This window comes from Oncorhynchus mykiss, chromosome 8 (assembly GCF_013265735.2).
Source record: "Oncorhynchus mykiss isolate Arlee chromosome 8, USDA_OmykA_1.1, whole genome shotgun sequence".
In the NCBI taxonomy this organism is placed as follows: Eukaryota; Metazoa; Chordata; class Actinopteri; order Salmoniformes; family Salmonidae; genus Oncorhynchus; species Oncorhynchus mykiss.
Genome location: NC_048572.1, coordinates 12,739,010 through 12,765,515, shown reverse-complemented (window position 1 = coordinate 12,765,515; position 26,506 = coordinate 12,739,010). Strand labels below are relative to the sequence as shown.

Here is a 26,506-nt window from a genome sequence, read left to right as displayed (position 1 = left end):
TCATCCAGTTATAGATGTAGTTTAATGGACCTATCATACCATAAATGCCAGAGTTCACGGAATTCAATGTAAATCAGAGCTCTGAAAGTATCTCAGCGTAAGCCCTCGGTCCTCCCATCCTCATCGCTGACAAAAGGCGGCGGCAAAATCATAGGCCTACACAATATGAAGTCAATCAAACATTCTTCACCTTGAACCGAGACAGCTGTGCAGCTGTAAAGATTTGTCTTTCATATTACACTTCTCGTGTGTCTAACAGAGTGGGCAACTAGAGGCTAAACCATTCATCTATCAGCACCCAGGGGCAGATGCTTTTTTCAGCGAGATCCATGGTTACATTTATGATCTACCTGTTTGTACTCTCCATTGCCTCAATGATCAAAGCGGTCGCTGTGGCTCAGGCATAATGCACTGCACTTCAACACCCACCACTTCATTATCATGGGATGCAGAGAATGGAGAATCCTGAGGACGCCCTTGCCCATCTGTCCACCATGGTTCCTCCTCTCGCTCAGGGCAGCCCTCGGCCTCCAGATAAATAGCACTGATAGATGTGGTGCTGTTGGTGAGAGCAACTTTAATGACTAACCCTATTCAGAGGCCCTGCTCCTCCTAACATGCCCAGTTGTGAGGCTACTCTATAGGTAGAGAGCAATCAACACTCAAGACAGGCAACTCAACAACCTATCCAGCAGTATAATCAAGCAGCGGTCCCTGGATGTGTATGTTTATTGATTTGCTACATCAAAATCTATAGGTCCTCCTAGGAAGGATGCCTACACGATTACCTATGACACACAAGTATCTTGCCGCGATAGCTAAGGATGTGCTGATGATAACCTATCCCCGTGTGTAATCAGCGGTTCCCCTGGCAGCGCCGCAGAGTGAGTCCGTATCCGTGGCACTGTAAACGCTGTGTGAGTGAGTCACTGAGGCTGGCCAGGCTTCTTTGTGTTCAAGAGTGACTACCTATTACAGAAAAAGACAGAGCTACTCAACCACACTCCACAGTTTAACAGGATGCTTCCCGTTACATACACATTACCTGTGAAAGAGGTGGTTTAAGCACAACTGAACGCTACATTTGGCCAATTCTCACTGATTCCGTCATACGCATGTCATCGAAATAATCAAACTACATGTGAAAGCTCTACCAGTGAGGTTAAAGGAAGTGTAGCACTTATTTCTCAATGCATATAATAGTAACTTAGAATACCAAGAAAACATTCCCAAATTACAAACTCTTAAATCAATTGTTATAATACAAAGTTGTTCAAAAAGTTTGTGTGAGGTTTTTTGCCAAATCAGTCACGATGAATGACAAAAGTAAAAAAAAAAGTGGGATATGAGAATGAAGCGGGTAAATTGAATCTACCGAGGGACACATTTTAGAACTTCCATGGCTATCAACAATGGAATTAGGGCTTCAGCAAGAAGTTCCTTCTCAAAGTGGATGCTGTCCCTACCATTACTGTGGCTTCTAAAGCATGTCAAACAGCCAGCAGCACCAGCAGAGACCGAGCATTATCATGGGCTTAAGAGAGCATGGAACTCAATCGGGTAAGTGAAAGAGATAGCTTGGTATCTCTATGCTAACAGTAGCTAGCTATAACGTATTTAGCGCATGTCTTCATCTAAATGACGCTGATAAAACGAACCAAATGTAAACATGTCTACCAGCTGTTGGTAGCTAACTGCTGATGCTGTCATACTATAGATAGGCTTGTACTATGGGAAAGAGTAGTTTTGTCCACGAAGGAGTTCACCGTTACTGTATAGGGCAAGTTTTTAAGGTGTTTGTGGGGGCTACTGCCGAGTGTGAGCTAAACTGAAATGCTTGAATGAATTTGTGGCTACTTCTTTCTAGCTAGCAAAATAAGTGAGCTTGATTTTGTTTGTGTACTGCCATTTGTCGATAACACGGCTACGTTTATCACTGGTATGGGTTGGTAAATAAACTAAACCTAGCCAGCTAGACGACAAGCTAAAACCGGGGAGAGCGTTTTCTCAGTAAGCTGAGAATAAGTAGACATGCTAATGTATAATGTGGCTGCCTGGAGCAATGGTACATGCCAAATGTCAGGTAATGCAGGGCTGATCTTCCTAGATAGAAATCCCATAAAATGACATCTGGATAAACAATTACTTTGTCTGACACACCCTTAAAATGTGATATATGCCTCAGGACTACCTGGCCTGATGACTCCTGGCTGTCCTCAGTCCACCTGGGCGTGCTGCTGCTCCAGTTTCAACTGTTCTGCCTGCAGCTATGGAACCCTGACCTGTTCACTGGACGTGCTACCTTGTCCCGGACCTGCTGTTAAACGACTCTCTCGCTCTACCACACCTACTGTCTCGACATCTGAATGCTTGGCTATGTAAAGACAACTGACATTTACTCTTGAGGTACTGACCTGTTGCACCCTTGACAACCACTGTGATTATTATTTGACTCTACTGGTCATCTTGAAGAACAATCTGGCCTTAATGGCCATATACTCTTATAATCTCCACCTGGTACAGCCAGAAGAGGACTGGCCACCCATCAGAGCTTGGTTCCTCTCTAGGTTCCTGCCTTTCAAGGGAGTTTTTCTTAGCCACGGTGCTTCTACATCTGCATTGCTTACCGTTTGGGGGTTTTAGGCTGGGTTTCTGTATAGCACTTCGTGACATCTTCTGATGTAAAAAGGGCTTTATAAATACATTTGATTGATATATCAAGATCAATGAATAAATGCAATAAATATACTGCGTAGTAGAGGAAAGCAGTGGATGACAGAGACAGTAGTTCAAGGTGGCATGGAGAAGAGACAGCTAGTTGCTTCCTGAATCCTGATGATCTAGTGCTGAACTGAAGGAGTGCTGGAAACTGACTGGGGAGGTTTTGGGTCGTCCTTCCCTGTCTGGTCTGGCACCATGGCTAGCGGTGAGGGTTGAGACAAGGGCAAAAGGATGAGCGAGGTGATTAAGAGGTCTGGGTAATCTTTGGGTCTGACTGGAGCTGAAGGTGTGTGAGGGCTTTGGGAGCACTGCCTCTCTCCCAGGTTGCTCAGAGAATAGCAACTGTGTACAGTGCGCAACAAGGTTATATCCTAAGGCCCTTTCATTTCACATCTCGAAGAATGACAGCTGTTTCTATTCAAGCTAAACTAAACAATTCGATTGAAAAAAATTAATTAAGCCCTATCCTATGGTTTACACATGACTGGGAATACAGATGTGTATCTGTTGGCCACAGATACCTTAAAAAAAAGGATAGGGGCGTGGATCAGAAAACTAGTCAGTATCTGTTGTGACCATTTGCCTCGTGCAGCGCAACACATCATCGCATAGAGATGATCAGGCTATTGATTGTGGCCTGTGGAATGTTGTCTCACTCCTCAATGGCTGTGTGGTTCAATGGCTGTGTGAAGTTGCTGGATATTGGCGGGAACTGGAACACACTGTCGTACGCGTCAATCCAGAGCATCCCAAATATGCTCAATGGGTGACATGTCTGTTGAGTATGCAGGCCATGGAAGAACTGGGACATTTTCATCTTTCAGGAATTGTGTGCAGATCCTCGCGACATGGGGCCGTGCATTATCATGCTGAAACATTAGGTGATGGCGGCGGATGAACAGCACGACAATGGGCCTCAGGATCTTGCCACGTTATACACGTTCCTTCAGATTGCTATTGATAAAATAAAATTGTGTTTGTTGTCCGTAGCTTATGTCTGCCCATACCATAACCCTCCGCCACCATGGGGCACTCTGTTCACATCATTGACATCAGCAAACTGCTCGCCCACACAGTCTGCTATCTGCCTGGTACAGTTGAAACTGTGATTAATCTGTGAAGAGCACACTTCTCCAGTGTGCCAGTGGCCATCGAAGGTGAGCATTTTCCCACTGAAGTCGGTGACAACAGTCAAACTGCAATCAGGTCAAAACCCCGGTAAGGCTGACGAGCTTCCATAAGACGTATGGCCAAATTCTCTGAAACGACGTTGAAGGCAGGTTATGGTTGAGAAATGAACATTCAATTCTCCGGCAACTGCTCTGGTGGACAATCCTGCAAGTCAGCTGGCCAATTGCACACTCCCTCAAAACTTGAGACATTGTGTTGTGCGACAAAACTGCACATTTTTGAGTGGCCTTTAATTGTGCCCAGCACAAGGTGCACCTGTGTAATGATCATTCTGTTTAATCTGCTTCTTGATATGCCACACTTGTCATGTGGATGGATTATCTTGGTGAAGGAGAAATGCTCACTAATAGTGATGTAAACAAATTTGTGCACAACATTGTATAGAAATAAGCTTTTTGTGAGTATGGAAAGTTGTTTTGATAACCAAGCCATGAGCAAAATCAGTCCTTTTTCTAAATGTATATTTATTTATTATTTTGCATTTGACCCACTTTTTATCCCCAATTTCAGTCTTGTCTCATCGCTGCAACTCCCCAACGGGCTGAGGAGAAGAAAAGGTGGAGTCATTTGTCCTCCGAAACATGACCTGTCTAACTGCGCTCCTTAACACCCGCCAGTTTAACCTGGAAGCCAGCCGCGGAGGAGGAAACACCATTCAACTGGCGACTGGGGTCAGCATGCAGGCATCCGGCCCACCACAGGGAGTCGCTATGGGTGCGTTGAGCCAAGTAAAGCCCCCCCCGGCCAAACCCTCTCATAATCCGGATGACACTGGGCCAATTATGCGCCGTCCTATGGGACTCCCTTCCCCGGCCGGTTGTGGGAATGAACCCGGGTCTGTAGCAACACCTCACAGCAATGCAGTGCCTTAGACCTCTGCGCCACTCGTGAGGCCCCAGTACTTTTTCTTCTTCGTTCAAACCCTGATTACAATTGAAGTTCATGTTTTAAATGACCACTTTCGCTCCTTTGTAGAAGCATTCTATCCAGGATAAAGATTCCAATCAAAATGTATTGTTGCATACACATATTTAGCAGAGGTTATTGCGGATGTAGTGGAATGCTCCAACAGTGTAGTAATATCTAACAATACACAACAACAGACACATCTAAAAAGTAAAATTATGGAAATAAGAAATGTAGAAATTATAGGACAAACAATGTCGGAGTTCGGAGTATAAAATCCGGTCTCCGGAGTAGAATATCTCCCAATGTTGCTTGATGAAACTTCTATGTTAGGGACAGGATGCTTAATTGTTTCACCGTGACAAAACAAAATGGTTTTCTGGTATACCATTTTCACACTATTGTACTAACACAAACTGTTCTGTGCTGGTCTGGATATTTTCTTCACATTGTCCATTTCAGCAACTATGGAGGATGCGTAAATAGGCTATCACCGTACAGCTAGTCTCAGCTCGGTTTTACTCAGTAGCGTGAAAAGGCTGTTAGTGTAAGGAGCCCACTCACCATATTTGAGATCTCCGGATAGGCTGCCTCTACCAGGATGCCCCTGTTGGTGGAGACGTAGTCCACCAGCTCGTTGAGCGTGGCCCGCTTGATCTCCTTGCTCTTCAGGTCGGTGACAGAGTCCATGAAGTCAAACAGCATGCAGCACTGCTGGAGCTTCTGGGTGAACAGCTCCTGCTGCTCTGTGGAGGGTGCATCTGGAACCAGAGATGACATGGAAACAACTTTTAGTCCACATTGTCATTTAGCCTTAAGACTCCTAAATGGGGCGACTGTACAACCATTGCACGGTATTGATGTCAACTAAAGCTTGCCTGGTTTGTAGCCTAAACAACATTACCCACAAACTGCAGGTAACTGTTGCCAAGGCAGCCCAACTGAATGTAACTTAGGGAAAGACCCGTCACGACGAGAAAAGTACAAAACTTTATGAAAATTCATGGGCAGATTGGATGTCAAAACTGACTGAAACAGAGCCAAACTATACAGTATACAGAGGGCTCAATTCACATCCTCAGTGCAAGGCCAAACAGACATTTGCTGAATGACAAGTTTACAGGTACTTGGCTTATGTGTATAGTCACAGAACAGTGATACAATAGGTGCAGTTGAGAGTAATCCTAATGGAACATTTTAGTAGGTTTTTAGTAAACACTCCATACAACGCATACTGTACCTCAAATCATAATAGGCCAAATGCTTACACAGCCTGTGAAAACAGATGTGAGGACTATAATTTACATTAAACACAGGCAAGGATCCAGATACGATTTTTAAAAAATCACAATTTCAAATCAAATTTTATTTGTCACATGCGCTGAATACAACCGGTGTAGGTAGACATTACAGTGAAATGCTTACTTACAAGCCCTTAACCTTGGTAGTTGGAGGTAGTCAGTGTTGTTCCAATCAACGGGCATTTGACATAAAACTCAATAGAGCCAGCCCAGTCACTCTAGCTTTTATCATAAAGCCATTTATGGATTAGACGGTGAGTGTGTGCAGGGTTATTAGAGCTGTCAAACCTGATCCCTGCCAGGCTACAAACAGCACTTATTGCAGCCACCCAGAAACGACGTGACAGAACAGTATAGTACAACAGTGTTGGGCTAGCCTAGCCTAGCAGAGGGTTATGGCTCTTAACTGATACGGTATCAGGATGAAGAAGCCTTGAAAAAGAATGATAGGCATAGTACCAGAGACACTTTTGAGGAGATGGGAAACTCGTATTAATGCCCATTGTGTACATTGTCCATGCGTCGTCAATGAGCCATGCGGAGCATTCCCGGCGATTCTGGGACAAGGACAGCTCTCCAAGGAGTGGATCGAAGTCAATTGTGCACTAGCTCAAAAACCCAACATTAGCATGCATTTAGTGAACAGGAAGTACAAATTAGAAATATTTTCTTAGGTGAGATAATTAACTTGTTATCTGTAATATTGTATAGCTTTGGAATAGTGACACTTAAATTTGTGAAGGGATTGCGTGATGATTAGTTTAGCAACTGTGTAACGCAGCATGACAACGTGAACGCGATTGGTCGACAGTCTGCTGGGTTGGGTGTTATACATTCATTGCCAAATGGGATTCCTATCTCATTCTTTCCTTAATATCTCTGGTAGTACCATCCCCGACTGACTGACCACCATCTAAAAATCAGGGCTACCTAAAGCTCCAACTCTCTCCTGGACACATACAGTATTTCGACTCAGGGAAGAATGTGTGGTTGTTCTATGCTGTAATACAGTAATGAAATGTCCATAGTGTTTGTGGTTCAATGCTGTAATTCAATAATGAATAGTGACTAGAGCCCAAGTTAATCTTGTTTTTTGTCCGATACAGATTTCTTTGGGGACAAAACTTGCAGATACCGATATATCTGTGATATACTGTTTTACAGCGGGGAAATTAAAGTGTAATTTTTCCAGTGAATTTTCAGAATTTGCCATCCAAGAGAGAAATTGTTCAATAACTATGCTTCAAATGTTGATTTAATACATTGTGACAATGATATCATGAGAATGTCCGCAAGTGTTCAGATAAGCATGAGATGTGTAATAAATAGGATGAATAAACATATTGGTTGAATTATCGTCCCATACCGATATAGAGGTAAAAGGCCAATATCGGCCTATAATATCGGTGAATTGATAGATTGGTCGGGCTCTAATAGAGAGGGCCATGTTGACAACATCCTAACTCACTTAGAGACCTCAGTTAGTGACGGGCTTGCTGAACCACATAATGTGCAGTATGTTTGGTCAGAGAGCACTCAAACTTTGTTGTGGATGATGGGCTCGAGAACAGAGCGAGAGGAAGAGAGGCATTGCTGAACAGGATATGCTTGTCATAATGGAAACTGCCTTTCGTCTGGAAGGTCTTTCCTTTTCCCACCCATTAAGCAACATTTTTATTTTTTCCCTTTCTTTCAGATGGCCACTAAGCTACTGTATCATTATTTTCCTTACATGTGGAAATGTTATTGTATCAAAACTGACAAAGTAAAATCACTTCACTGTGGCAACTGACCCCGGGATATTTTATGACCTATAATTCCCTATCACGTGAGTTCAAAGAACACTCAAACTCAAATCAAAAAGTTTATTGGTCGCGTACAGTTTTGCAGATGTTATCGCAGGTGCAGAGAAATGCTATCTCTAGTAGATAGTGCCCTCCTGAATTATTGGCACCCGAGGTAAATATGAACAAAAAAGATGCCAAGACAACAGGTCTGAGTCGTCTCCTATACATGTTTGATGAGGTGGGAGAAGACCAGGGATTTGAGACCATTCCTCCATACAGCAACACTCCAGAACCTTCAGTCCTTGGTCCTCACTTTAGGACTCTCCTATTCAGCTCACCGCATAGGTTTTCAAATGGTGTTTCGGTCAGGGGACTGGGATGGCCATTGCGAAACGTCTATGGTCAGCGAACCATTTGTGTAGATTTGGAGGTATGCTTTGGATCGTTGTCCTGCAGGAAGATCCAACGACGACCCAGTTTTAGCCTACTGGCAGAGGCAGACAGGTTTTGACCTAAAATCTCCTGGTACTTGGGAGTCCATGATGCCATGTATCCTAACAAGGGTCCCAGGGCCTTTGGATGTATAACAGGCTCACAACATCACAGATCCACCACCATACTTCATTCACAGTGGGAATTAGGATATTTTCTGAATGACCATGCTTCTTTTTTACACCAAACCCAACTCTAGTGTTTGATGCAAAAAAAACGACATTTTAGTCTCATCAGACCATAGAACCTGGTTCCAATCAAAGTTCCAATGACATTTAGCAAACTCCAGGCGCTTATGTTTGTGGTTTGGTGATAGCAGAGGCTTTCTTCTGGCAACCCTTTCAAATAACTTGGTCATGGCACCTAATTGTAGTTTGAGACTTGGTGACCCCAAGATGTAACCTACTTCTGCAATTCTCCAACTGTGATCCTTAGAGATTTTTTTGCCACTTGAACCATCCTTCTCACTGTCCGTGGGGGCAAAATACACTTGCGTCCTCTTCCAGGCAGGTTCATTACAGCTCCAGTTTTACATTTCTTAATTACTGCCCTAATAGTGGAGATGGGTATTTTCAGGCGTGTAGCTACCTTTTCAATAGCCATTGCCTGATTTGTGAAGGTCAGCAACCTTTTGTCTCATTTAATTTGTATGTTCTCTATCCTTTCCCATGTTGAAGGATGACAAAGAGAGTTTAGCCTGTGTGTACCACCTCATATTTATACCCCAGTGAAACAGGAAGTCATGGAGTTCCCAAAGACTCAGATTAACTTTAAAATTAACAAATCATAAAATCGGAATATACATCAATTTGATTTTGTTCATAAGAATTTTTAGGGGTGCCAATAACTGGCATGCATGTTTTTGAATAAAATACTTTCTTGATAGAATTGTTCAACAAAAAAAATGTGTTTAACTCAATTAAAGGTTAGATTCATATGATATGTTGAGTAAGATCAAGCTGACAAACAATGATTACAGTTTTTCACTGCCTTTTTTGTATTTACCTAGGGTGCCAATAATTCAGGAGGACACTGTAGAAACAAGTGGGTTGGCATTTGACTTTTACCAGCACAGGTTAGGCAACAAAGTCAATAAAGCAATCTCAGGCACTAACAAAGCAAAAAATAATACTTACATCTAGGCCTATAGCTGCTCTCTTATGACAAAAACAGGTGAGTGTTTTAGCTCAAACAAGCAGTGTTTACCTTTAAAACTGTTCTGTTGTCATTTTAATAAAGGCATTTTTTATTTTTTTAAATGCCAGATGTTTCACGAGGCCTGAAAACTAAGAAAGGCACATAACTAGGGTCCTGAGTTTTGTGCAGTCAAGTGACATGCCTGGATTTTGACTTGTATGCAGAAAGTAAGCAGCATAGTTGGTAAATTTCCGCAACAACTAAGAGCGTTGAAGTGTGAGGCTTAACTTCTCCGCTGTTTTGGTGCTTTGGCTACCACACTGCACAGATACAGTGCGACTGCGTGAGAGCAAAGTTCTTGCATCTCAATATCTGCTCGTGGCAACGTCATTTCACTGAGTCTACCTTTAAAGCTTTTTCGTCAAACGGTCTCCTTTTGTTTTTATGTCAGATGGTCCAGCACCATCCTCAGACAATTGCTTTCATTTTTGATGTAATTCTTATTTCTGGCTTAAAACACAGGATAAAATCTTGCTATGTCACATGATTGCACAAAACACAGGGCCTTAGCCATAACATGTACCTGTGTGAAAGGCCTTGCCAACTCCACTATGCCAACGGCTCGTTAAACATTAACTATGCTGGCTGTGGTGACGCACAAGATCTACAGGGCAATTTCCTTTAATTTCTGATGCTCACACGGGAGATATGACATCTTTAATCCTCCTGTTCACAGGGGAAAGTCTTGCTTTCTTGACTTTGACACTTCCTGAGCTTTCGCTAAAATCACAGAAAAAAAAAACAAAAGGCTGGTGCCCACAACCCTTTCCCACGAGTCGGGTTGTGACAAAGAGCTCTTATAAGACCAGGGCTCAAATATTATTTCAATAATTTTGGTCTTTATTTAGCCAACTTACATACACAACTTTATTTGATCATCGAAAATTGGGATTAACTAGCTTGAAAGGATGCTCATAATTCTGCAATGTTCGGTTGTATTGGAGAGTCTCAGTCTTAAATCATTTTCCATACAGAGTCTGTGCCTGTATTTAGTGTTCATGCTAGTGAGGGCAGAGAATCCACTCTCACATAGGTACGTGGTTGCAAAGGGCACCAATGTCTTAACAGCGCGATTTGCCAAGGCAAGAAACTCTGCGTGCAGCCCTATCCAGAAATCTGGCAGTTGCTTCTGATTAAATTAAATTCACACAGAACTGCTTGTTGCAATTTCAATGAGGCTCTCTTGTTCAGATATCGGTAAGTGGACTGGAGGCAGGGCATGAAAGGGATAACGAATACAGTTATTTGTCATCCGTTTCAGGGAAAGTTGCGCACCCAACTCACTCAGGTGCTTCGCTATATCACATTTGACATGGTCCGTACGCTTGAGTTCATTTGCACACCAAAAAAAAAATCATACAATGCTGGAAAGACCTGTGTGTTGTCCTTGTTAATGCAGACAGAACTTCTTAACTTCTTTAGGACTGGGGGGCAGTATTGAGTATCTTGGATAAAAAGGTGCCCAGAGTAAACTGCCTGCTAAAAGCTAGAATATGCATATAGTAAGTAGATTTAGATAGAAAACACTCTGACGTTTCTAAAACTATTTGAATGATGTCTGAGTATAACAGAACTCATGACATGCAAAAACCTGAGAAAAGAAAATCCAACCAGGAAGTGGGAAATCTGAGGTTTGTAATTTTTCAAGTTTCAAGTCATTGCCTATTGAATATACAGTGTCTATGGAGTCATATTGCACTTCCTAATGCTTCCACTAGATGTCAACAGTCTTTAGAACCTTGTTTGAGGCTTCTACTGTTAAGGAGGAGGGAATGAGAGCTGTTTCAACCAGGTGTCTGGCAGAGTGCCATGAGCTCAGTCTCTCACGCTCCCGTGAGAGTTAGCTGCGTTCCATTGCATTTCTGAAGACAAAGGAATTCTCTGGTTGGAACATTATTGAAGATTTACGTTAAAAACATCCTAAAGATTGATTCTATACATCGTTTGACATGTTTCTACGAACTGTAACGGAACCTTTTGACTTTGTCTGGACCTAGTGCTCGCGCCTTTGGATTACTGGGCTAAACGCACAAACAAAAAGCAGGTATTTGGACATAAATTATGGACTTTTTTGTTCGATAAACATTTATTGTGGAACTGGGATTCCTGGGAGTTTATTCTGATGAAGATCAAAGGTAAGTGAATATTTATAATGCTATTTCTGACTTCTGTTGACTCCACAAATGGCAGATATCTGTATGGCTTGTTTTTGTGTCTGAGCGCTGTACTCAGATTATTGCATGGTGTGCTTTTTCCGTTAAGTTTTTTTTTAATCTGACACAGTGGTTGCATTATGGAGAAGTGGATCTAAAATTCCATGCATAACACGTGTCTTTTAGCAATGTTTATTATGAGTATTTCTGTAAATTGATGTGGCTCTCTGCAAAATCACTGGATGTTTTGGAACTACTGAACATAACGCGACAATGTAAACTGAGATTTTTGGATATAAATATGAACTTTATCGAACAAAACATACATGTATTGTGTAACATGAAGTCCTTTGAGTGTCATCTGATGAAGATCAAAGGTTAGTGATTAATTTTCTCTCTATTTCGGCTTTTTGTGACTCCTCTCTTTGGCTGGAAAATGGCTGTGTTTTTCTGCGACGAGGTGCTGACCTAACATAATCGTTTGGTGGGCTTTCGTCGTGAAGCCTTTTTGAAATCGGACACTGTGGCTGGATTTACAAGTTTATTTTTAAAATGGTGTAAAATGGTGTTTGAGGAATTTTAATTATGGGATTTCTGTTGTTTTGAATTTGGTGCCCTGCAATTTCACTGGCTGTTGGCGAGGTGGGACGCTACCGTCCCACATGTCATGCAAGCGGTCAGACAAGTGAATATCATGGTCAAAAAAACGTCAATACTTTGCCCCTTCATAATCAGCGCAATTCTGTATGTTGTAAAAGCGTTACATGGTCACTACCCATATCATTGCATAGCGCAGAAAATACACAAGTTCAGGGGCCTTGCTTTAACAAAGTTAGACATTTTTACTGTCGTGTCCAAAACGTCTTTCAAACTGTCAGGCATTCCCTTGGAATGCAAGAGCCTCTCGGTGGATGCTGCAGTGTACCCAAGTGGCGTCGGGAGCAACTGCTTGCACCCATGTCACCACTCCACTATGTCTCCCTGTCATGGCTTTCGCGCCATCAGTACAGATACCAACACATCTTGACCACCAAAGTCCATTTGATGTCACAAAGCTGTCCAGTACTTTAAAATATCCTCTCCTGTTGTCCTGGTTTCAGAAGAGGATTTCTTCCTTAAATCGACCCCCCATAAAAGCAACGGACATATACCAGGAGCTGTGCCAGGCCCGCCACATCAGTTTACTCATCCAGCTGTAAAGCATAGAATTCACTGGCTTGTATGCGAAGCAGTAATTGTTTCAAAACGATTCCTGCCATGTCACTGATGTGTCGTGAAATGCATTGTCTGTACAGTTCTTTTTGTCCTTTTCCCCCAGCATTGTCCCAGCCATATCCGCGGCAGCAGGAAGAATTAAGTCCTCCACAATAGTATGGGCCTGCCTGTCCTAGCTATTCGGTAGCTCACCATATAATATGCTTCTAGCCACTTCTTATTAATAGTATCTGTTGCTTTTATACATGTCTTACTACTCAAAACGAGTCTTAATTCTCACTCAAAAAACCTCTGTGGCTTGTTTTCCAAATTGGCATGTTTGGTTTCTAAATGTCTGCGCAAGAGTGAAGGTTTCAACGCGTTGTGAGATATATACAAAAGTACTATAACACACTGTGGCTGAGGAAAGGCATTACTCCCAATATAAGTGAACCCCAAATCAATGCAGTTCTCATCATATTTGTGCCTCTGATGGTCCAACGTCCCTGTCTGTTGTTCGGCGCTTTCCCGGGTAAGTGGGCAGTAGCTCTTTGGCTGCATCAGATTCACAACTGTCAGTGTCCATGCTAGCTGGGCTAACAACAAATGTAGAATTACTGATGCTAGCATTGGATGTGCGCGTTGAAGCAGAACAACTTGCGTTGTGCAGGTGTTGTACTGCTGGTAGTAGCAGTACTATCAGTAGAGCTGGTATGTGTCTCCATGGATGCAGGCCTTACTTTTTAAAAACCATTTATCAATTTTCGAGCAAACTGAATGAGCAGCAGCTATGTTTGGCTACATACGGACCGTTAGTGGAATTCCCGCGAGAGAATGGTTAATGTGATTGGATGTTAATTATTAGACTAGGCTACCTGTATTTGAAATCATGTTGTTATTTCGCTGAACACTGGATGGTTTAATTACATTTTTGGCAGTGAAAACGAGGCTACTAAGGAGAGAAAGAGAAAAAAATCCTCACCCAAATGTATGGCCACGTTGGAAAAAATATTTTAAAAGTGAATCCCTTTTTTTGGGGCGTACCCCCGATGGCATTGTGTACCCCAGTTTGGGAATAACTGATCTACTAGATTCAGCCACAGGAAGATGATTTTGTTGAATGGATGGTCGGGGAGCTGGAACTAAATTACAAATAATTTGCAGACCGTAAATTGACCGGAAGAAGCCCAAACAGAAAGAATGAACAAACGAGTGTTAACCCTTACGTTAATCTTTCTGGTTAGAACCTTTTTCGGAGAGACAGATCTTCCAAAAGGTAGTGGAGTGGCAATCTTTACCAAGGAACACCTTCAGTGCTCGGTTGTCTCCACCAAGTCTGTGGATTTGCTGGTTTTAAGCATTACACTTTCAAATAGCTCTTTGACTGTTGCTGGGTGTTATCGTCCACCATCAGCACCAGCTTGTACCCTACCTGCCCAAAACTCTCTCCTGGACCCTTAAACTAAATCTGAATTTGTCCTGCTAGGTGACCTAAACTGGGACATGCTAAACCACCTGACCAAGTCCTAAAACAATAAATCCTTCTCAGATCATTATCAATCCCACAAGGTAGGACTCCAGACATACAGAAAAGGCTACTCGCCTAATCCTCACAAATAATCCTGGTAGGCATCAGTTTTCTGTAATGACCTTAGTGATCACCGTTTTACAGACTGTTCGTATGGGCTGCTCAGTTAAATGTCCGGTCCTGATGTCACAGACGCTTGCTGGAAAACTTTAATGAGCAAGCCTTCCTTCATGACCTGGCCTCTGTAAATTGGTATAGAATCAGCTTGATACCCTCTTGGACCTTAAAAAACATATTTTCAGTGGTATTGTTAACAAACACACCCCCATAAAGAACATTTGAATTTCAAAAACAGGTTCAGCCTCTGGTTCAACTGTGATCTGGCAGAGTTACTCCACCTCAAGAAGTAAGCATTTCACTGTAAGATCTACAGCGGTTGCATTCGGTGCATGTGAAAAATAAAAATGTATTTGATTTGATCAAGAACACCATTTGGCGAAAGGCCCACCACACAAATACTCAGGTTGACTGGCTGTCGTTTAGGCAAATGATAAATAAGTGTGCACTCAGGCTATCCGGAAGGCCAAAGTTAGTTACATTAATTTAAGGAGCAGTTCTCTCTCTGTAGGTCTAACCCCAAGAAGTTCTGGAAAACGGTTAAAGACCTGGAGAATAAACCCTCCTCCTCACGGCTACCCATGTCCCTTAATGTTGATGATGTGGTTGTTACTGACCATGAGCACATGGCTGAGCTCTTTAAAATCACCACCTCATTAAGTCAGGATTCCCATTTCACTCAGCCATGCATTGTTGGGAAATGTTGGATGGGCAACATCTCCCAGCCCTTCTAATGCGACTAACCCCGATGCTCCTCCCTTTCCCCCCCTGCCCCGCTACACAGTTTCTCCCTGCACGCGGTCACAGTCTGAGGTGCTTAAGGAGCTCCTTAAATTTGACCCTCAAAAAACATCTGGGTTAGATCCTTTCTTCTTTAAGGTTGCAACCCCTATCATCGCAGAGCCTCTCTCCTCTCTGGGGAGGTTTCCATTGCTTGGAAGGCAGCCACGGTGCATCCTTTATTTAAAAGGGGGAGATCAAGCTGATCCTAACTGTTTATTAAAAGTGTTGGAAAAACTTGTCAATAATCAACTGACTGAGTTTCTTTATGTCTGTCTATGGTATTCTCTATGGTACGCAATCTGGTTTCCGAATAGGTAATGGATGTGTCACTGCAACCTTAAAAAGGTCCTAAATTATGTCACCATTGCCCTTGATTCTAAGCAAGGTGCTGCTATTTTTATTGACTTGGCTAAAGCTTTTGATACAGTAGACCATTCCATTCTTGTGGGTAGTGCATTGGTGTCTCTGAGGGGTCTTTGGCCTGGTTTTCTAACTACCTCTCTCAAAGAGAGCAGTGTATAAAGTCAGAACATCTGCTGTCTCAGTCACTGCCTGTCACCAAGGGAGGACCCCAAGGCTCGATCGTAGGCCCCACGCTCGTCTCAATTTACATCAACAACATAACTCAGGCAGTAGGAAGCTCTCATCCATTTATATGGACCAGTGTTTCGCTACACTCGCAATAACATCTGCTAAACACGTGTATGTGACCAATACATTTTTATTTGAGATGATAGTCACACTCAGCTGGCCCCTCCCCAGATTCTGTGTTTAACGCTCTCCAGCAAGGCTTTCTTAGTGTTCAACAAGCTTTCTCTGCCCTTAACCTTGCTCTGAACACCTCAAATATAAAGTTAGTGTGGTTCAGTAAGAAGAATTCCCCTCACCACCGGTGTGATCACTACTGCTAAGGGTTTAGAGCTTCAGGTAGTCAGTCACCTCATACAATTACTTGGGATTATGGCTAGACGGTACACTGTCCTTCTCTCAGCACATATCCAAGCTGCAGGCTAAAGCTAAATCTAGCCTTTGTTTCCTCTATCATAATCGCTCCTTTCACCCCAGGTGCCAAAAGAACCCCAATTCAGATGACCATGACCAGATGACCATGCTAGATTACGGAGATGTTATTTATAGATTGCCAGGTAACGGTGCTCTCGAGCGGCTAGATGTTCTTTATCATTCGGCCATCAGATTTGCCACCAATGCTCCTTATAGGTGCACACATCATTGCAATCTATAAACTGGTCATCTCTGTATACCCGATGCAAGATCCAGTTTATAAAACCTTCTAAGGCCTTACTCCCCCCTATCTGAAATACCTACTGCAGCCCTCATCCTCCACATACAACACCTGTTCTGTCAGTCACAATTCTGCTAAAGGTCCCCAAAGCACACACATCCCTGGGTCATTCCTTTTTTCAGTTTGCTGCAGTTAGCGACTGGAACGAGCTGCAAATATCCATCCATCTCTACAATCAAAGACTCAATCATGGACACTTACTGACACTTGTGGCTGCTTCGCATGATGTGTTGTTGTCTCCACCTTTTTGCCCTTTGTGGTGTTGTCTGCGCCCAACAATGTTTGTACCATGTTGTGCTGCTGCCATGTTGTTTTAGGTCTCTCTTTATGTAGTGTTGTGGTGTCTCGTCGTGATGTTTTTTTTTGTCCTATATATTTTTTTTTATCCCGTCCCCACAGGAGGCCTTTTGCCTCTTCGTAGGTCGTCATTGTAAATAAGAATTTGTTCTTAAAGGACTTGCCTAGTTAAAGGTTAAATAAATAAAATACATATGTTTGAATAAAACAATTTCAAACCATGCTTACATTTGAATATGCTCACGCCTCTCTTTTGGTGGGAACACACAGGTACAGATTTCTTAAATGAAAATCACTTGGAGCTGATTTCCTGGTGTTTTTACAGTCCTATGTCTAACAAAAAAAATAACCTTTTTTTTTTTGCTCATAAAACTTGTGGGGCCAAATGAGACCACCCGCGGCCTGCCAGGTGGGGAACCCTGCATTAGGGTCTAAAAGCAACCTTCTCTATGAAGCCAGGCGAATTCCAGCATGTGTTATTTCATAATTAGCGTGGCCTTACTGTAAGGGCCTAGATGGATTCCCATGTACGTTACAAAGCTCTGTCTGTACTGTACACAGCAAACTAGGCAAAGCGTTTCACACAACCCCATTAGCTCTTCCTGTGGTCCAGCAAATAAGGAAGTGGGATTGGTTCACACAACAGATTTCACAACACACTAAGTGTGTGCCCTCAGTTCCTTACTCTACTACCACATATCTACAACACAAAATCCATGTGTGCATAGTGTGTATGTTATCGTGCGTTTGTATGTATGTGTCTGTGCCTGTTTGTGTTGCTTCACAGTCCCCGTTGTTCCATATGGTGCTTTAAAAAAAAAATCTTGCATGAGTTACATGATGTGGAATAGAGTTCCATGTAGTCATGGCTCTATGTAGTACTGTGTGCCTCCAATAGTCTGTTCTGGACTTGGGGACTGTGAAGAGACCTCTGGTGGCATGTCTTGTGGGGTATGCATGGGTGTCAGAGCTGTGTGCCTGTAAGGCCTGCCTTGTTGATAGTGCTGTTAAGAAGGCAGAGCAGAGCTTTATTATGGACAGACTTCTCTCCATTTTAGCTACTGTCATATCAATATGTTTTAACCATGACAGTTTACAATCCAGGGTTACTCCAAGCAGTTTAGACACCGCAACTTGCTCAATTTCCACATTATTCATTACAAGATTTAGTTGAGGTTTAGTGAATGATTTGTCCCAAATACAATGCTTTTAGTTTTTGAAATATTTAGGAATAACTTATTCCTTGCCACCCATTCTGAAACTAACTGCAGCTCTTTGAACACTTAGACATTTCAGTCACTGTGTATAGTGTGTATAGTGTTGAGTAACGTGTGTGCAGTGTGTATATTTGTGCGTACATGAACACACACACAAACCTAATTTACATACTGTACAAACATAGTCCTAAACAAACTAACATGAAAACTTGAACACATATTCCATAAAATGTTGGAGGGATAGAGCTGGTACAAGCAAGGAGGGGAGGTTTACCATGACACCGTAGAGAAAGCAAGATGGGGCAGTGGGGGCAGTCTTTCATTGAGAGGTGACACATTTCTGAATTACATCATGACATGGAGGGAATGTACAGGTGGCAGCACCAGAACATTCCACAGGAATTCCCTCCGCGGTTTCGAACCTACTGAAACTGTGCCCGTGGAAGGACTGACAGGACTCCAACAGGGTCTGGTCGTTTGGCTGTTGCAGTGGAAAGCATCATTAGCAGACATCTAATATTTTCTAAATGTCTTACTTTTTAACTCTGCATTGTTGGGAAAGGGCTTGTATTTAAACATTTCACAGTATGCTTGTGACAAATAACATTTGATTAAATTTAGATCAAAAGCCTTGGGAGACTAAAGTTAGCAGTAAGCATGCATTTGGCTAACTGTATGGACTCCGGAAATGGGTAATCTGGAAATATCACGCTATGAGAGAAGCACAGGGAAGGTTAGGCACACCTGGCTTTAGGGCTATTACACACTTCATGCATTTCGGTTTGTCGTGGTTTGCTGAAGGGCTTCAGGTCTCGTCACATAGCAGAAAGAGCAGTTCTCCAATACCCCATAATGTCGTGCTTTTGAGAGAATTGGGTTCTATACTCTGGGAAGTCCTCTGTCTGAAGCCAAACTGGAGCAGGCAGGCAAAGGCTGAGTGGATTGTACCATAATGCATCAGGCGTCATTGTGTTCTGGGTTAGCGAGTCTTACGTAACAGACATTTTTTCGTCCTCTTTTTTCCTGCATACCGTGGATCCTTATCCACTGCTGCTGCTCGCTCAGACACACAGCTTACATTCCTCCTCTGTGAGCAACAGTAAGAGTCTACTGCAGGCTGTAGCGTAGGGCCTGTCTGAGACTGGAATTCTTTGCTTAGGGCAGGGGAGCTCTGGGTTCCAGCCTTTATGGGATGTGTGAGGTAAGTGCTGTTGCCTGGTGGTTTCCATCCTTACCTTGTAAACAACATCTGATTTAGATCTGTAAGAGTTAGGTGAAGGAGTGCATTCCCTGGCTAATGTGCTGGGGTAAGGCACGCAGTTATATTCAAAACCACAGCCCCCCTGAGCACCTCTGGCATTGTGTGATTTAGGTGCACTTAGAGAAAGAGTGGAAAAGTTCACTACTCCTTGTGCATCTCTAGGAGTGTTGTCTTACTTCTAGTCGCACCGTCCTACCTTGACATGGCCAACAGAGAGACTACCAAGTTAAACATTGTTTTTATTCTTCTCTCCCTTTGATTTGTCCGAACTGGAGCCAGGATTTAGTTTTGACCCTATACATTAGTTACAGTACTCTAGTTATCATCATAACTAGGCTTACTGTGCCTGTGCCATAGCAAATCAATCCTGGTATAGTAGGGGTGTGACAGTCATTGAATTTTGGATTACTAATTAGCCAGCCAAATGATAAAGGTGAAATAAAAAAATTACACTGTCACCTTAAAATACATACATACATACATACATACATACATACATACATACATACATACACTACTGCGTACGTGAGTGGAGTTGAGCAGTTGGATATTCTGCTCCAAGCGCATGTAGCTTACCTGGTGTCCCACGTCCTTTCCAAACCCTCTGCTAAAAACCGCTCCTCGCTCACAAAAAAACTACAGCTCTAAATTCCCTCCATTCATTAAAACCACAATTTAACCAACACCCATCCATTTTTGTGACTACCTGGACATACCATTTGGTTTTGAAGTATTGAAACAAAACCATATGATTTGAATGAAAGTATTTGAATAAACATGAAAAGGTGAACACACCATTTCATATTAAATACAGCATATAAACTCTAAATAGATCATGAGCCAAACAGGGAGACTAAGGAACAAAAATGTATTATTTAGGCTATATTATTTCAACGCTATAGCATACACAAATATTGTGAAGCACCAGGACACCTATACCACCCGATGTGACAGGAAGGCCATAAAGATAATCAAGGACAACAACCACCCGAGCCACTGCCTGTTCACCCCGCTATCATCCAGAAGGCGAGGTCAGTACAGGTGCATCAAAGCTGGGACCGAGACTGAAAAACAGCTTCTATCTCAAGGCCATCAGACTGTTAAACAGCCACCACTAACATTGAGTGGCTGCTGCCAACACACTGACTCAACTCCAGCCACTTTAATAATGGGAATTGATGGGAAATATATCACTAGCCACTTTAAACAATGCTACTTAATATAATGTTTACATACCCTACATTATTCATCTCATATGTATACGTATATACTGTACTCTATCATCTACTGCATCTTTATGTAATACATGTATCACTAGCCACTTTAAACTATGCCACTTTGTTTACATACTCATCTCATATGTATATACTGTACTCGATACCATCTACTGCATCTTGCCTATGCCGCTCTGCCATCACTCATTCATATATCTTTATGTACATATTCTTTATCCCTTTACACTTGTGTGTATAAGGTAGTAGTTGTGAAATTGTTAGTTAGATTACTCGTTGGTTATTACTGCATTGTTGAAACTAGAAGCACAAGCATTTCGCTACACTCGCATTAACATCTGCTAACCATGTGTATGTGACAAATAAATTTGATTTGCAGCCTTCTGTAACACAAAAAGCTGGTAGGGACATAACGCACTAAGCGTTTAAACATTTTGTTGTATTAAATCATTATATGCGCATATAGACTTACTTAGAATTAAATACAAATTAAACCAAAAATGACCTATTAGTGCCTTTGAATTCATTTTTTAGAAACATGAGTTTGGCCAGTCTGTGGTGCAATGCTCCCTGGAGAGCAAGCCATCTGCAGAGAATATCCTCTCCACACTTGCAGAGCCACTGGGGATGCTAAACACCCTTTTGGCCACTCTTGCCAGGCTGGGCAGAGATGTGTTTTGATTTTTCTATAGGTCAAAACAGAAAGCGCCTTGAACGTGGTAATATGCCAGACCCATTGGGACAAAAATCAATTATGGCCTATTGTATTGATAATAGAACAATAATGAACGAAAGGTTTAAGAGATCAGATTTTTTGTTTATAAATACTTTGCTACAATGACACAGTTATCTACCCACCTCGGTCCTTTCTTTTAGCATGGGCACAGAGTAAAAGTACACCATCATGCTCTCGGAATACATGTATTTTCAGATTCCATGATGATTCTTTAGTTGTGGACACCACATCACCGCAGTCCTCTTGCATTTTATCCTCATCTTTCTAAGTCACCTGGATTTTGCACCTGTGTTGTATCAGTTTCTTAATGAAAATATTTAGCGAACTCCATGACAGTAGCTAAAGGAGCAATAGCTCCTGAAGTGAGCTCTACTGGAGCAGGCGAGAAGACCAACACTCCAGCCTTTGGAAAATCTCGCTCTGTGCTCCAGTCAAATTGGGCACGCTCTGTTCCTCGCACCGCTGACATACTCTGGTACAAAACGTTGTTTTGAGTTGCACATCCCCTTTTGCCCTCAGAACAGCATCGTTCTTTCCCCCAACACAGATAAGCCTAAACCACGCCCCGTTACTCAGAGGGACGTTCTACTACGCTCCCATTGGCTAGCTAGCGTTGTCTCACTCACAGGCGATCAGCGCAGAGACAGTGGCCTTCCAAGGATGGATGGAAAGTGTAATTTAACAATTAGCTGCCTACCGTAATGCAGGCCTATTATTATCGTGTTTGGTAACATTTGACCATGTATTTATTTTCAATGAGTTGTAAAAATGTCTCTGAATTCCCTCAATTGAAAGTCAGCTAAGTTTACCTAGGCTACTTAAAGTTACCAGCTCAGTATTTGAAGTTGTTATATTATCATTAGTAGTCTATTATCAGGTAAAAGCATATGCTTATTATTCATAATTTCTCAAATAGTTATTAGCTAATCATTCAGTCGAATATACTATGCTACAGCCATTGAATCTGTATTTGAGTGTTAAGGGACATTAATGGCTAGTTGTGTCCACTACATTATGTTATTATATTTTTCAAAATTGAAATACAAGAGCAAATGTTATTAAATCAGTGACTGGAATTTACGCTTGAAGTTTGCCAAAAGACACCTAAAGACTCTCAGACCATGAGAAACAAGATTCTCTGGTCTGACGAAACCAAGATTGAACTCTTTAGCCTGAATGCCAAGAGTCACGTCTGGAGGAAACCTGGCACCATCCATACAGTGAAGCATGGTGGTGGCAGCATCATGCTGTGGGGATGTTTTTTAGTGGCAGGGACTAGGAGACTAGGGAAAAACAAACAGAGCAAAATAGAGATCATTGATGAAAACCTGCTCCAGAGCGCTCAGGACCTCAGGCTGGGGCGAAGGTTCACCGTCCAACAGGACAATGACCCTAAGCACACAACCAAGACAAGTCTCAATGTCCTTGAGTGGCCCAGCCAGAGTCTGGACTTGAACCCGATCGAACATCTCTGGAGAGACCTAAAAATAGCTGTGCAGTGACACATCCCATCCAACCTGACAGAGCTTGAGAGGATCTGCATAGAAGAATGGGAGAAACTCCCCAAAATACAGGTGTGCAAGCTTGTCACGTCAAACCCAAGACTCAAGGCTGTAATCGCTGCCAAAGGTGCTTCAACAAAGTACTGAGTAAAGGGTCTGAATACTTATGTAAATGTTATATTTATTTTTTTATAAATACGCAAACATTTCAAAAAAACAAATAACTTTTTGCATTGTCATTATGGGGTATTGTGTGTAGATTGAGGTGAAAAAAACCCAATTGAATCAATTTTAGAATAAGGCTGTAATGTAAGAAAATGTGGAAAACGTCAAGGGGTCTGCACACTGAATGCACTTTATATTTATACTCTGGACTCCAACATTGCTCGTCCTAATATTTCTTAATTCCATTATTTTACTTTTTAGATTGTGTGCATTGTTAGATATTACTACATTGTTGGAGCTAGGAACACATGTATTTCGCTACACCCACAATTACATCTGCTAAACATGTGTAAGCGACCAATAAAGTTTGATTTGACAGTAGTGTACATGTTCTCTGTAAGCAATCTAAAAGGAGGAGACCCAGATTGCCTCCAAATAGAAACCTCCCTCCCTGATCGCGATGGAGGGAATCATCTCTAACCTTCTGGGAGCAGCAGAGTTGGCTGAGACTGGAAGATACAGCCTGACATGGAGATAAGTCTCCCCATCCGCAGCTATTTTTGACATCTCTCTCTCTCAAAAAAAAATATGCTTTGTTGCACACATTCCTAGGAGGGCTTTAGAAGAGAGAAAGGAAATATTTCCACCAGGAGAAACATGATTAAACTAGGCCTATGGCCATAGAGCTGGGGATTAGAATGCTGGTGAAGACAACGGGGCAGAGGTTTGGGGAGATTTAAAGATAAAGCCCTACCATCTTCCTCTTACAGCAAATGGACCACCATGGGTTTTCCTTCAAGAGAAATTGTCTACAAGAACAAAGGATATCCTTAATCGCATGTGGGAAAAAGTGAAATCCTCCTTATAAGGTGGAATGAGATTACCCATTAGCAATTGTAATGTCACGATGTTGGCAGTTACCCTGCAATACCGGTTTACTAGCCTATATGCACAACAGATGTACACACATAATAGATGAACAGGTTCACGCCAATTAACTGGTGTTCCCATTGTGACTGATTGGTGAGCACTACATGCAAAAAGCCTTTGTTTTGTAACAGACCTTTGCATAGCTGATGGCATGGAGAGATCGTATTGGCAAATTGATCTTGCTCTGTCTATTGTATTTGTGTGTCGTTTCATTGTATTTGTGTGTCGTTTCATAACCAAACACAGACACAGAATGTACTCCGACCTGTTGACAGAGAAAGACAAAGTGAGGTGTGTGTTTGAGAGAAAACATACCGTGATAAGGTAGAGGAGGAGAGTATGGAGAGAGAATGACTGTCTGCTTACATACAGTAAAGTATGGGAGCGTCTGTTTGTTTACCTCTGGAGCGAGAGGCACGTTAAAGACTGTTTTCAGTGATCCAGGTCTGGGAGACAGCCAGCACCTGAGGCTGGAGGAGCCCCAGGATTATAGGCCTTAAGCTCTTTAGTATCTCTCAGTAATGGCAACATGACCTGGACTCACTGTGACAAAAGGAGTCAATCCCCATCTACAGCTTCCATTGCAATCTAGCTAATGGCCTTTTTCTCATTTAGGTCCCATGGGTCCTACTCATCCTACATATGATAAGTAGGACCCAAAAACCTCCTTGCAGTTGAATGACAGCGCACAAACCGGAGGCTTTTTAAGGGAATGCAATGACAAAGGACAAACACATTACCTACATGTAGCCTACAGAGGACTGTTGCTTTAAAATGGTAGACCTATGGCTGTTGCGGTGACTATCGCCACACCATCATGACCGCAATCAAATTCCACGTGACCGTTGAGTCACGGTAATCTCATTTTATGCGCTCTGGACATGCGTTGGTAGTACCCAACCTGCTAATGGCCTAGTACTCAGTGCTCTATTGTCTCTCAAACCACTTTGACATCAATGCAAATGAAATAGCAAAATCACAAGCACTTATTAAAACAGTATCATGCTTTTAAAAGTACCTTACTGTGATAATCAATTTGAAGAAAAAAGTTCAACAGGAAGTTGAAACGGAGTGGAAAACATTGTCATGGTGGATTTTGTTTCAAAGCCAAACAACAAAATGGACAGTGCTTTTGGAAAGTATTCAGACCCCTTGGCTTTTTCCACATGGTTACATTACAGCCTTATTCTAAAATGTATCAAATCATTTCCACCCCCCTCAACAACAGAATGCAACTGAAGTCAAACGCAAGTCTCAGTCTCAAAGGGTATGAATACTTGTGTAAATAAAAGGGTTTTATTTTTTATATTTGCAAAAATGTCTAAAAACCTGTTTTCACTGTCATTATGGGGTAGTGTGTAGACTGCTGAGGATTTTCAATTTTTTTCAAATCATTTTAGAATAAATGCTGTAACGTAAGAAAGTTGGGAAAAGTCAAGGGGTTCGAGTACTTTCCAAAGGCACTGTGGAAGGTGCTGATTATTTCAAAGCATTTCAGATGTTGCATGTAGAACACTCATACGCATATTAGAAATTGTGCACGTGCATATGTTCCATGAGCCCACCCACGCCCTAAAAAAACAAAAATGACTGCCTATACAATAGGCCTACATAGCCTATTGGATATTATGAACGGCAGATAGATATTTTTACAGATTTAAGATGTCTTGGTACATAATTGGTCTAGCATATACTCCAGAATTAAACACATTCTAGTTATCGCCTTTGAGTGTGGACTGTATTAATTATGCATACGGGATGGAATGGTTACCTTAATGCTATGCTCCAAACGTTCTATCCATGAGTCTAGGAGAGAACGTAAAGGCCTAGGCGATGCGGTTGGTTCATTGATTGTGCAGGGCGTCTTACAGTGTTAGCCTACAATTATCGCCAATTTGCATTTGAATAGCCTAGTAATAGGGATTTTTAAAATATTTTTTATAATTACTAAGCTGATATTACCTTTAGCTACAGAATATCTCACCACCATGCATTTCCATGTCCTCCTCTTTCCTTCATTTCTTTCTTGAGCACGCAGAGATAGGGGCTATCAACAGTTGAAATATGTTTTGTTGTGAAAACATGTTACTATCAATGTTCCCAAAAAGATTTCACTTGGTTTCCCAAAATAAACACGGGGTAGCTGCAGGAACAGGGTTGGAGAGCCCATGGCATACATAGTTTGGGCAGAATATCACCTATTATCAAATAGGTCCTATATGCTAGATTTAGGGTTGTTTCAAATGATCAACATCGCCATTTTCAAAGTTCAATTATTTTATTCTTACAAAATCATAACGTAATGACAGGAGATAAAAGCATATATTTTAGTCTGCTAAATGACTAGCTTCCAGCCTATGGTATGGTGCATAGCCAGATAACATACAGTAGGCCAACCCGTATGCGTTTCTTCTGAAATAAGTTCTCCATATCATGTTTCTTTAGACCTACCTAAAATAATAATAATGCATTTATTGTGATGGTGTATATTAA

At 42.0% G+C, this 26,506-nt stretch overlaps 1 protein-coding gene across 1 annotated transcript in view; it reads right to left on the bottom strand.

The window, feature by feature from the left end:
• Positions 1-26,506, bottom strand: part of ppp2r5a (protein phosphatase 2, regulatory subunit B', alpha isoform) — a 76,935-nt gene that overhangs the window by 27,713 nt on the left and 22,716 nt on the right. Inside the window, exon 2 of the mRNA XM_036984800.1 lies at positions 5,383-5,579. Within this exon, the coding sequence (XP_036840695.1) occupies positions 5,383-5,579 (197 nt within the window). The remainder of the gene's footprint in view (positions 1-5,382; positions 5,580-26,506) is intronic.